The 13,269-nt window shown below is 31.5% G+C and overlaps 1 protein-coding gene across 1 annotated transcript; it reads left to right on the forward strand.

Moving 5' to 3' along the window:
• The first annotated feature begins 2,290 nt into the window (after positions 1-2,290).
• LOC139496129 (uncharacterized) lies at positions 2,291-9,030 on the forward strand. The gene is made up of 3 exons (XM_071284595.1): positions 2,291-2,418; positions 4,348-4,428; positions 5,500-9,030. The coding sequence occupies exons 1-3, from the start codon at positions 2,379-2,381 to the stop codon at positions 8,664-8,666; spliced, it is 3,288 nt and encodes a 1,095-aa protein (XP_071140696.1). The 5' UTR covers positions 2,291-2,378; the 3' UTR covers positions 8,667-9,030.
• The last annotated feature ends 4,239 nt before the right edge of the window (positions 9,031-13,269 follow it).

Consider the following 13,269-nt stretch of genomic DNA (forward strand, 5'->3'; position numbering starts at 1 on the left):
GGGGGGGTGCAGGGGGGTGCAAAACATATGTCCCGATACAAATGCATTGATCGGTAAAAATAAAGGGGGGGTGCGCTCCCCCGGAACCCCCCCCCCCTGGATCCGCCACTGACGAAGGCTACATTTCCTCTCCTCGTGTGGGAGAAAATCGGACACGGAAAGGGCTTGAATTATTCGAGTTAACTTTGTCTGAACATTTACTTTGGATAAACTTTTTTATGATCAATCAGTGTCCAAAGTAAAATAATCAAAATGTTTTTTTCTTCTTTTTTTCCGTATTTTTTTTATAAAAGGACTGACGTTTGTTTAACGTGTAGATCTATACAGTTAGGGATAAGTTTTGTTTCATGAGGGGACATATTTAGTTCTTGATAAATTTGTAAACCTTCATGGATTGTTATGACACTAGGACAAAAGCTTATCTCCATGATCAATCTGAAGGAGAAAATGGATTAAAAAAAATCTGTATTTTACTGATAATCGAACCTGCGGCCAGTCAACATTACAAGTTTACACTGACAGTAGCAATCGCAGGCACGACACATGGCTCCACGGAAACATGATTTTTTTTTTAATTGTGTGTACTATTTGAATAGTTCTTATGCGGATAGTATTTTTTGTGTCTTGTCTTGTAACATTGAATATTTTATTTCGATGGCGATTGAAAATAGTTGAAAATACAGTTTACAAATCTGTACATACTTTTACGTTTTGTTTGTTTTTCATATTTGACAACTATGACGGCTATTTAGCTTTCCGTAATTATAGTTATTGGAAAAAAAATCCCACATGTCCCCATTCAAATGGCATTATGCATTGATCGTCCAAATAACAAGGAGGGTTCCAACCCCTGGACCCCCCCTGGATCCGACACTGCTTTTATTTGGTTTTAATTGCAGTTCCTAAGACTCTTTGACGCTCACATTCGGATACGTTCTCTTGATCTTTCTTTTCAACATTTACTTACTCAAAACTTTTTCCCATGAATGTATTGTCTTTGTCATACATTCCATGATAATTACTTAATTTACTTCTTTAAATGTTCAAATATTAACACAAAGTCTTTTCTCAAACAAAACACCTAACATGTATTTACAATAAGATAATAAAGATAAATAAACTTATCTATATCAATGGTCATTACAAAAGGTGAAACCTTGCGTCATTTCTCTGTGACGAACACCGCGCACCTGCAGGGTATGAAAAATCCAAGAATAGGTAAACAAACATCGCGTCAGAGCGCTAATGGCTGTAATTCAATACATAATATTACATGAACAAAACACAATCTGTCAGAAATGTGATTATTTTGTAATAACACCGTCAATCATAAGATATTACACATCCCCGGGCCCGGCTAATACATTACATATACTACAATGATTTTACCCGGAACGAACCTCCGTAGAGTTATATGGTTAAAATAACTAATTACGTAATATTGATCAATACGTTTTCGCTATGATTAATCTTTTTATCTTTTGATTTTGTGTATATTGATGTCATAAATGAAATATTTTAGGATTTATAATTTCTTTATCGATCATAAAATAAATGTGTTTCTTTTAATTTGAAACATTAAATTGTGACCGAAGAATTTATGTTTATTGTTTCGTTGATGACAACTTTAAGAACAATAGAGAACAGAAACATTATAAAGATTTACAGTTTATCAATGTTTAGTTTGATGCGAAAAAGCAAAAAAAAAAAACAAAAAAAAATGCCACACAAAAATGATACTTCGTGATTTTGTAAGGTCAGAAAGCGGGAATAAGCGATATATATGAATAACAAAAATAAATTGATATATATACATGTTTATGTAAGAATACATACAAAATCTCAACAATAGAGAAAAAAATATATATCGAGGATAAAGGTATTCTATATCGACCCCCCCCCCTCCCCCCCAAAAAAAATAAATTATAAATGAATTAATGATGAAAACTAATAATAAAATGATGGAACAAAAATAGGCATACAGGATTCATCAAGGTTTTGAAATATTTAAGCAAAATAAATATAAAAACACGCAAAAAGAATATAATAAAGATAATAAAAATAAATCCCCATGAGATTATTGTTGAGTATTGATTGCAATATTATGTAAATTAATGCTTTGTGTATTTAGATTAGCCTGGGGACATGCTACGTGAATTGCTATTATGAATCACTGAACCGTGATTTTGTTAATTGCTTATTTGATGGACAAAGAATCGTGTATTTCCCGCCGCTGGTATCAAGTTTAATTTGATTGGTTTATAGATCATTCACAGGTGGTTGCGTGTATCAGGAAAGCGCTTCGTGAAATCGATTATATGTATTGAAAGCTGAAAGCGTCGGCAGTACACAGATTGTGTTTGGGGTGAAAGGTGAAAATGGCTTTGGTTTTGAACGCGACAAAGGAGTTTTGCACAGGTAAAATTTTATGAATTTACTAAAATAAGGATAGAATTAGTTTTAAAAATTGCAAAAATATATGGTTTTAATGTCTTTAAACAAACTGGTTAATTTATAACACAGAAAATTGATGTGTTGCAAATGAAATCTTGCAAAATAGTTGACGGAGTTACATTGTTTACCTGTTGAAAAGCCATGTGACAAAGTTTACTAAACTTTAGACCCTTTGTTTGTACATCACCCGAGTTGAACTTTGATAAATGCAAGCCTGTTTTTATCATTCATGACTATGAAATACATTGCAAATGAAATACAGATTTACTTTTTAATAAATATTGCCGCAATTTAGCGCCCAAATTCTATTTTCAAACAATTAAACCGCGGTAATTAATCCGCACAATAATGGGAACAATGGCTTTTGTTCCTCTTTGTAATTTAAATTTCCAAACTTATGAGACAAAAGATATTTTTAAACAGACGCTTGTTGATAAAATGACTCATTAGAAAGAAAATAAAAATACAGAAAGTTGCATTGTTTCACTTTCAACTTATTTAAAATTGAAAACTTATATTTTGTAATTAAAAAGAAAACATGGGGAGCCTACACTTTTTGTAAAGAATATATTAACAATATTTACTTTATATTCATTGTTATACATGTCATTTATTTTGTTTGATTATTTTTGGTTTTACTGCCAATTTAAAATATATAGAATTTTATGTTTAGCTGTAGTCCAAATGATAGGCTATTATTATTTTATTCCTTGACGCCTTACTTTGACGTCATAATGCCAAACTCATATTTTCAGTTGGACTTTGAGAGGGAATTTACTGCTTTATTAAAACGTTAAGCTCGAAGTAAGGCGTCAAAGAAAAAATTATAATAGCCTTTCAAGATGTCATAATTATTTGGACTAGATATAGTATAATTCTAAATAAAGTCTGCAACTCTTGATTAAAATTTGTTTGCATTATTTATCATGTGGATATTTTTGGTGGTTTTATAAATATGAAAAATTAAACATGTTAAAATGAAGTTTACCAACAAGTGCTTTAGACATTTGTCCAGACTAGCATATCCCCCCCCCCAAAAAAAACCTCTTATGCTTACCTAACACATTTTAAAGAGATATTTTGTTTTAACATTGTATTATATGTAAAGTAAACACAGTTTTGGTTATGGTCAGTACAATGGATATTTTACACTTCTTTGGAACTTTGAATTCGTGGTTGAACTCACTGAGACCACAAAAATTAGTACTCTAATAACAAAAGTACTAACACAGTACATATTAAAGCCATGATTATCTTTATTGTAAAATATTAAAAAAAAAGTTTTACATAAACAATGAAATAAGTACTTTATTTAACCTTTTAAACCTTTTTTGATTTCAACATCACTGATGATCGAGTCATTGTAGACGAAATTCTTGTCAGAGGTTTATACAAAATTTCAATCCTGGTATCTATGATGAATTTATTTGTCACAAATGAGTAGGCCATCAAGCTGGGAGCAAGCTAGTTTATGTTTGCCCTTCCATATACAACCTGTGAAGTTTCTGTATTTTTTGAAAAATCAACAACAAAAATCCATCAAATGATTCAAAGACCTCCAAAATTTTTTTTTGAAAAATCAGTATGACCAACCCGTGAGGACCAACCAAGGGACACATTTTTTTTCAAGATTTTCCAGTGAAAAAAATCCCCTTTTTAATAAACGATCAATAATCAGACAGGGGACTTAAATTCATATAAAAAAGTTCAAAATGTGAGTTTAAATTATTGCGGCTGTAACTCTGTTGCATTTTTTGCAATAACGAAAACATCAGAATAAATTCTGAATTTACAGAAATCTAACTTTAAGTAATCACACTTTATGTCCCTAGGTAGTCATGTATGTGTTCCTTTTATTTTACAAAATTTAATTATGTTATTTTGGTTTTACAGACAGAAATAACCCAGACAGTGGAGGTACAGACAATAGTCAATCATTTTCGCAGCAGGATTCAGTCCCAGACAGGGAACCAGGTATGTCTAAAGTATTTCACAACAATATTTATTTACATGTACAGTCCTTAGATTTGCATAGTATGTTCTTCCCTCTGTCTGTCCTGCTTCAGTTTAAAGTTTTTGGTAAAGTTATTTTTTTATTAAGTCCAATCAACTTGAAACTTAGTACACATGCTCCCTATGATATGATCTTGCTATTTAATGCCAAATTAAGAGTTTTTACCCCAATTTCACGATCAACTGAACATAAAAAATAAATATAGAAAATAATAATGTGATAGGGGGCATCCATGTACTATAGATACATTCATGTTTTATCAAGTGGTTTAATCTTCATTATCATGATTATTATATATGTTCCCACGCCTGTTCAGAACCCATAAAAAATAAATCTAAGGCCAAAAAAAAATATATGTCTGTTTCCTGCTGCCAAGGCAAAAAAATCAGGGTCGGTAGGTCGGGATTTTTTTTTTTTTTTTTTTTTTTTGCACTCCCTGTCAGATTTGCAGATGGTTAAATGTCATGTTTGGTTAGGGTCCTGTACCCTAAAATCATTTAATCTCTTTAAAGAAGCTTTAATTGAATAATCCTCCCAGTGCCAACATTTTTTAAAGCATAATTGTATCACATTTTTGCTGGGAGCAGCCATTTTGATTGTTTGGGTATAGTAAAATATGGATCTGGATCGGACTGGAAACAAATTTTTCCGGACTTGAAACGTTTTTTTTCCGGAATTGAATAAAAAGATCTAGGGTTGGGGGCTTTGAGTCAGGGACGGTCGGGAAACAGGAAACAGACATATTTTTTTTTTGGCCTAATAACTATAACTTTATATGAACTTAAAGAGGTAAAAATTTGTCAGAAGTTTCATTGGTTGTTTCCATGGCTTCCATACAGAATAAGTGATCTTTATTCAAACTTGTGAGGTTTAAATATAAAAAAAAAAGGTTTTCGTGTTTGAAGACATCATCAATAGAAAGGAAACTCGCATTGCGTAAAATAATTTAAAATAATTGAACGATTGATTTCTAGGAGTTATTTATAGAAATTACAAAAACCAATATGCAATTATATTGTTTTATTTTTCAGGAACTTACAAATGCAGTTTTTGTTCGAGTAACTTTTCGTCATTATATCACCTACAGTGCCATCATGTATATAAACACTCGTCAATAATGAACAATGGTAATCATGGTAACAAAGTGCATAATAATCAACTAGACTCTCAACCTTTAGACTTAAAAATGGCAGCAATCAATTCCCAAAGAGTGAGTTATGACTCTTCACATGTCATGGAAAAGCCTGTAGTATCAGAATCTGGTGCCTTAGATCTTTCGACTGTCAGAAGCAGGGAGGTTCCTGAGCCGAAGCCAGAATATAATCAAGTTTCGTCAAGTGTCAATAATGATGTTGTTGATTCTGATAATGAAGATAGTGATAAGTTAGTTATAGATACACAACATGAAAATACTCCAGACAATGATCCTGATGAATTGTCTAGAAGCAAGCAATCAAATCCTCCGCTGTCTCATCATGCTCAAAACGGAAAGCAAAACTCATATAATGGCACTTATAACTCACCACATGATAAACGTGAAACACAGCATTCATCAATCCGTCCAGAAATTGACATTAGAACTTATGATAAAGTTCCTTCCATTGAAAGGCAGCCATTAGACTTCAGGTCTAAGTCCCCACAAAGAAATAATACTCATTTTTCTGAACTTGCTAAACCAGGTGACACTAGTGGTTATCCTCCATATTATAATCCACCAATGGATAATCAATCCTTATTGAACATGATTCCACCAATGCCTACCATGGGGATGATGGGAAATTTTCAAATGCCATTCGGATTCTCTCCATATATGATGATGCCACCAAATTCTTTTATGCCACCTGCCACAATTAGTGGTATGCCTGAAGGTAGATTTCAACTACCAATTGACTCGTTCCCGAATTCCATGAATCCTACAATGCCTTACAATCCTAACTTAAACTTACAACCCAGTAAAGTAGGACCAGTAAGGAGAAATTCTGGAAGTAAGTCGAGATCAGCATCCAAAAATAGCGAAATAACTAGTAAACAAAAGGACGTTGTTGAAATCTATCAGTGTAAAACATGTAGCAGAAAATTTTCGCAAGTTGGAAACTTCCACAACCATATGAAAACTCACGAATCAAAAGTATGCTCATGTGGAATTTGTGAAAAGGAATTTAGTGATAGCTACGAACTTCAGCGACACATGAGAAATACTCATACAGGAAGTATGCCGTATAAATGTGAGCAGTGTGATCGTGAATTTAGTCAGTATAACAATTTACGTCGTCATCTTCGTGTGCATAATGGTAAAAATTACAAGTGTCATCTGTGTGGTCGCACATTCAATGAAGTGTTTTATTTAGAGATGCACATGGGGTCACACACTGGTGAAAGGACATACAAATGTGGAGTGTGTAATGCAGCATTTAGTGACAACGCAGAATTACAAAAACACGTCAAAACACATAGTGCTGAGGAATTACACACCTGTGATGTGTGTGGAAAGTCATTCAGTAAAGCGTGTGTGTTACGTCAACATAAGAAGATGCACAGCGGTATACGTCCATTTAAATGTGATGTTTGTGACAAGTCTTTCATACATCGACATCATCTGACGATTCATTCTCGTATGCACAGCACAAACAAGCCATACATTTGCAAGATATGCAAGAAAGAATTTGCTCAGACAAGTCATTTATACAAACATATTCGTCAGCACACAGAGCAACCAGGTGTGACTGAAGCCATGATCCACGAATCGTTAGCGCCAATACTAGATAAATTAAAGCAATCAGGTGATTCTCCAATATCTTCACCATCCATTGATTCTAGTGATGAGAAAATATCAGATGTTGTTAACAACAACATCAAACGAGAAAAAGATTCAATGGAGGAAAGAAATTCAGGGGAAGTAACTGTCCAAAATGAAATGAAATTATCTGAAAGCTCAAAGCCGGAGGAAGCAGGTGAAGAAATGGAGGATGTTTCAAGAGACGAATCTGAACTTTCAAAATCTGCAGGGGAAAAGACACTAGAATTTGTAAAAGAAACAATGGTTAACAAAGAGCAGAAGGATATTAAATCCATTGAAGTTGAATTGTGTGAACAAAAAATCAATCAACCTCCACAAACACTGCAAGCCACACGTATAGATGTCACCGAAATCATGAAACATAGTCTTAAAGAAGTTGAAAATTTATTTCATCAGCACAGGCAGAACAAAGAAGGGGAAAATGATTTACATGACAAGAAGTCGGAAAGTTGTGAATCAGATGACAATAGTTCAGACAAAACTAGTGTCTCGTTAGCCTCAAGCTTGCCGGAGAGACGATATCTCAATAGTCCTAACTCTGGCTTACCCTATGATGAACAATGCTTAAAGGAGAGTTCCTTACCCAGAATTCCAGATTATGGTCCCCAGTATCATGAAACTAGCACTTTGAATCAAGACCATAATGAAGAAGCCAAACTTAATACCAGTTACCATGGTGACAAAGTACAAGAGAAGTGTAATGAAGCTGACAGATATTCTCCCATAAGTCAGTCTGGTGACTCATTGAGTGAAAGTGACTTCCGATCTAGGAGTAACTCTGCCTCTGAAAATCTTGTGCCTAACTATAAGCCTACATCTTCAGCATTATCACCGAGAATAGTGTCAGCATCAGCATTATCACCTAGAATAGTATCGTCTGAAAATATACTGAAGGAACAACTCATTCCTAAAGATAATTGTCTAGTCGAAGAGACCAAGGTGGAAATTGTGATGCCACCAAAAAAACGGAAACGATATGCATCCCGTCAGAAAAAGAAATCTCAAGATACCGTGGACATGATAGAAGAACAGTCAGCTGACCAATCAAAATACCCTCAGATGATTCAACCAATGGCAGCAGAGGCTCAACAAATGTACTTTCTTCAGCTTCAGCAAATGCAGATGGCGCTAGCTGCAAATGTTATGGCTGCACAAGGCATGATGATGCACAGTGAACAGATGAAAAACCAAAGAGGTATTCCGAATGGATACCAATATAATTCTGACACAAATGATCTCCCTTTAGTTAGACAGACTCCGTCAGGAACTCCATTGAAAACTAGTCTTCCATTTCCATTTAACATAACCAAAGACAGTGGGCCTCTTGATTACCCAAGAGGAAGCCCAATTCAAAATGGCAGCATAATTAATCATTCCATTGCAAAAGCCGGTTATTCATAATTTATTTTTTATATTGTTTACATTTTAAAATGTTGAATGTATTTAATTTTTGGTGTTTTTGCCAATATAATTGAGTATTGAATATAAGTTTTTTCAAATGTAGAATGTTATATTGTTATAATTAGAATTTAGGGATTTTTTCAGTTAGAAGCATAGATTCATGACATACGTAAGTAATATAAATTGTTTTTTCATTCAAATTTCAATAATTTTTTTCCAAAATTAATGAATATGACAGCTGGTGACTACACATGTGTATTTTGTAAAAGACATTGGTTAAAAGCATTTTTTCATTTTTTTTAAAATTGCATAGATAAATAAATACAAATATGAACAGTCAGCATAACTGAAATTTGTTATCCTTTTTGATACCTTTTTAATTATAAAGTAAAAAATACTTAACCAAATTTTTGAAATTTGTGAAATTTCAGGGGAAATAACTCTATATCTCTTTAAAAAAAATTGATTCATGTGATTCCAGTTATAATGGAAATGTATGGCCAATTTTAGATTATTTTTTTTTCAAATGTGGTTTTGCACAAATTTTCTCATCTTATCGACTCAGATTTTTTGTTTTCTTCAAAATAATGTATTTTGAAAATGGTTTTGAGAACATTGGAAAGATAATTGCAATTTGAATATATATCCAAGGCTATAATATTTGAGACCAATATTGATTCTAGATTTACAATGATATGGATCATCTTTTTCCAATAAAAAAAGAAAAGATAGCAATCCACATGGAAACAATCTTTTGATTGTAATGGAAACATCCAAATATCTTAATTATATGACATTCCAGACTGATTGGTTATTTTTTGTTGGGAGGTTGTCTTGGTCCTGAATAAAACCTTTTTTTTTACCACCAACTTTTATTTTCACTTGAATTTGATAAATTCAATTACATCAAATAGAAAACTCCATTTAATATATTTAAGCACATAGAATGCTTAGATTAGATTGTAAATAAATGTAAATACTGTATTAATGTACTTTGTTGCAAAGAAGACGAACTGCAGCAAAATAGTTGTTCAAAGCCCTTTTATAAGGGGAGATAATTTAAAATGTTACCAAAGATAGATAATTCAATACAGATTTTTGGGGTGTTATACTTTTAACCATATTAGATCAGTAAGGTAAAGAATTAAACAAAATTATAGTTAGGAGGACTTAGGCCTGGAAAGAAATACAATTGTTTTGGCTAACATATGATACTGTTAAGAATTAGGTCATGTAGGTGTTAAGGAATGCAACTTCTTTTCCAATTTTACAGAGTGCAATTTGACTTTTACTAGCCAAAAATTCTTAGAGTAGGGAGATAAAATATTCTGTTAATTGAATAGAAAACATATTTTGTATTAGGACTTGATGTGTCAAAATAATATTTGTAAAGTATTGCCATATTAGACTGTGCCATATAAAATTGAAGTTCCAAAGAATATTACATGTGTTCAAATTTATTTGCTCAAATTATTGATTGCTATTCATGATTGTCCATTGAATTTGCTCAAGTTTTCATTGTATTTAAATGAGTGTTAATTTTTTTACAGTTGTACATGTTGTTGATATATCAAATGTAATTCATGTTATACATGTTATAGGTATAGCCTTTAAATGATTGTTAAATTTTGCATTGAAAATTGTGTTCGTAATCCAGAGTTAAACTATGCATTTTTTATTTATTTTTACAAGAATCACTCATAAAAAAGTTTATCATTTGTATTCATCTCATCATAATATGATTAATATCACAAATAGTATATATTTTTGAGAACAGGATTTTAGTCAGTCATTAAGGAGGTACCTAACACTACAGGGAGATAACTCTGTAAAATCAGCTAATTCAGTTAATTACGTTGAGTTGTTAAGGGAATATTAAGCTGCTCAATGATCAAAATTGGTGTTTGTCAAACTGCTATATAACCAGTGTAATTTTTCTGATAAAATGGTTGGTTCAAAATTTTTAAAATTTATATATTATATTTTGGTTAAAGGGTCAAAGTAAATACTTTGTCAAAATTTTATGAAAATTAAGATTTGATATCATTAAGCTTTTGATGTCCTGTATGTGCATTTTCTTTTAAGTATGCAGAGTTATTTGTTTTAAGAAAATAATTGATCAATCTTGCAGTATTTTGCTGTTAATGTATCAACAAGAAACTCCTAGCAAGGATAGCTAATATGGTTTTGAACGCTAAAAAATATACTTGAAACAAGTGCATTATAACAGAAGAACAGTTTCATGGTAAGGGTAGCTAAGTTTGTCTTGCAGCCAAATAATAAAATAGAATAGTCAATTCTTACGCAAAATCAAAAAGAGATTCTCTTTTTGAGAATACTTTACATTTTACAATTTTTTACCTCAAAAGCCAAAATAATAAAATGGAAAATTAGAAAGAAGTCATTTATTACAATAAACAATGATAAAAATCCAAATTTTGTCGCTGCATACTCTTAATAAGTTGTCATAATTGTCAAGGACAAATATATGTCTCATTGTTTTATATTTGTATGTCTTTCAAGAAATTTGTTCATTCCACTGAGGTAAAGGAACCATTAGTATAGGGGTTAATGTTTGTGTGCTCTTGCTGATGTACATGTTTATTTGTCTTGGATGTACATGTGTATTTGTCTAGATGTACATATGTATTTGTCTAGATGTACATGTGTATTTGTCTTGGATGTACATGTGTATTTGTCTTGGATGTACATGTGTATTTGTTTTGGATGTACATGTGTATTTATCTTGGATGTACATGTGTATTTGTCTTGGATGTACATATGTATTTGTCTTGATGTACATGTATATTTGTAAAGTTGAACATAATTAGTGTGTATGGCAAGTTGTAAATAGTCAGTCTATTTGTATTTATTTTCATATGAGGTACTTATATTGTTTATTTCCCAAGTTTATAATTGATGGTTTGAATATTACCTTGGGAAATGTATTTTGCTGGTTGGGCAAGCATTTGCAATCATCCAGCTGTGGTCCAGCATGAACTTGGGTGTACACTATTGATAAGAATTAACATTCTTTTAAAACTTTCGGCTTTAGAACAGGAAAATTCTCACGAAAGTGAATTCATTACTCCTGAACTTTGAAAATCTCTCTGGACTCATATATTTTCTAAACTGTTAAGTCCAGAAAGACATCAAAATTTGTGTTCACTGTTGAACTTGCCGAGGTAAATAAATTGTGAGTTGTGGTCTTGCCTTCAAAAATTCCAATTGATACAGTCTTTTTACATAATTGGTACTTAATCAAGTTGTATTGTACAATAGATGTATATATGATTGTGTGTGGATGTTTGTAGAGATAGGAGGGTAAGCTGGGGTGTGAATTGAACACTCATTTTGTGCTGTTATCATGGTAGTATGAAATACACATGTTTTGTTTTGAAGTTTTAGGTAAATATGTAATTTTGTTGATAAAGAAATTCAATATAATGCTTTTAAAATCAGTCTTTTAAAGTTCAAGGTTTAAAATCTAATCCAGCACTGAGCCTTTATCTTCAAATTTGGCACATTTATATTCATCAAGGGGAGATAACAAAATATTTTGATTTTTTTTATCTGATATCTGTACTTAACTTTATATGGATAAATAAGTAAATCTTTTTTATATGGATAAATAGGTTAATCCTATGTTATTCTGTCAATTTTTTTTGAATTTAAACCATTCTAACAAAGTTACATATTGATATACTTGTAGACTATTTTACACTGGTTTAAATAGTGGTACACACTGTTTTCATTTTCCATAAATCATCATTAGTATTTCCATTCATTGCAGACATTGACAGAGAGATATATAATTTATAAAACTTATTCTTGAAATATTGGCTTTTACTGACAAGTTTATAAATGGTTCATGTATTTTTTTTTCTCTAAATTTACAATTATTGATTGATTTTCAAAGTGGATAAATTGAAACTTGAAATGTCAGCATGAATGAATCAATTTTTTTTTTGTCTATTTCTTTAAATTTTTTGTTTAATTTTGTTTACATTTTTTCTGTTTTCATTCTTTTGAACATTTTAAATACTAAAATCACCAAGATGTTTAGAACTGTAGAACACAAAAAAAAACCCAAAACATATTATTATTTTTCTTCAGTTTTCATTCTTTTGAACATATTGAAAACTAAAGTAAAATCACCCAGACGATTAGAACTATAAGCAAAAAAAACATAGATGTAAAAGAAAACTTTTTTTTCTGATTTAATTTTCATAATTATATATACATGATTTATAAAGAAGTTGTTAAAATTACTTCACACTCATTTCCATCATTTTTGTCAATGTGCCTTTAGTAAAATACCATATGTTATCAACCAAAATTTAACTGCAAAGCTTTTTGCTGCAGTGGTGCAATACATATCAATAAAACGTTTTGTTGATTCAATCTGTTGTTTTAGTTTAATAAGCCATATCATGAAAAACAAATATAAGGAGATGTTTCAGTTACATCAAAGACAGCAACCCAGCAACACAATAAAAACAAGACATTTACAAGTCAACATATGTAACCTCTTAAGTGACAGCCAAATTCAATTGTTATTGAGGTTAAAACAGTCTGCACCAAAAACTTTTCAACTACTAGT

The sequence above is a fragment of the Mytilus edulis genome, chromosome 11, assembly GCF_963676685.1.
Source record: "Mytilus edulis chromosome 11, xbMytEdul2.2, whole genome shotgun sequence".
In the NCBI taxonomy this organism is placed as follows: domain Eukaryota; kingdom Metazoa; phylum Mollusca; class Bivalvia; order Mytilida; family Mytilidae; genus Mytilus; species Mytilus edulis.

Excerpts from the sequence above, each read along its gene's own strand:
- LOC139496129 (XM_071284595.1), top strand. The coding sequence starts at position 2,379 with ATGGCTTTGGTTTTGAACGCGACAAAGGAGTTTTGCACAG. Across the intron at positions 2,419-4,347 it reads GACAAAGGAGTTTTGCACAG|ACAGAAATAACCCAGACAGT; the intron begins GTAAAATTTTAT and ends TTGGTTTTACAG. Across the intron at positions 4,429-5,499 it reads AGTCCCAGACAGGGAACCAG|GAACTTACAAATGCAGTTTT; the intron begins GTATGTCTAAAG and ends TTTATTTTTCAG.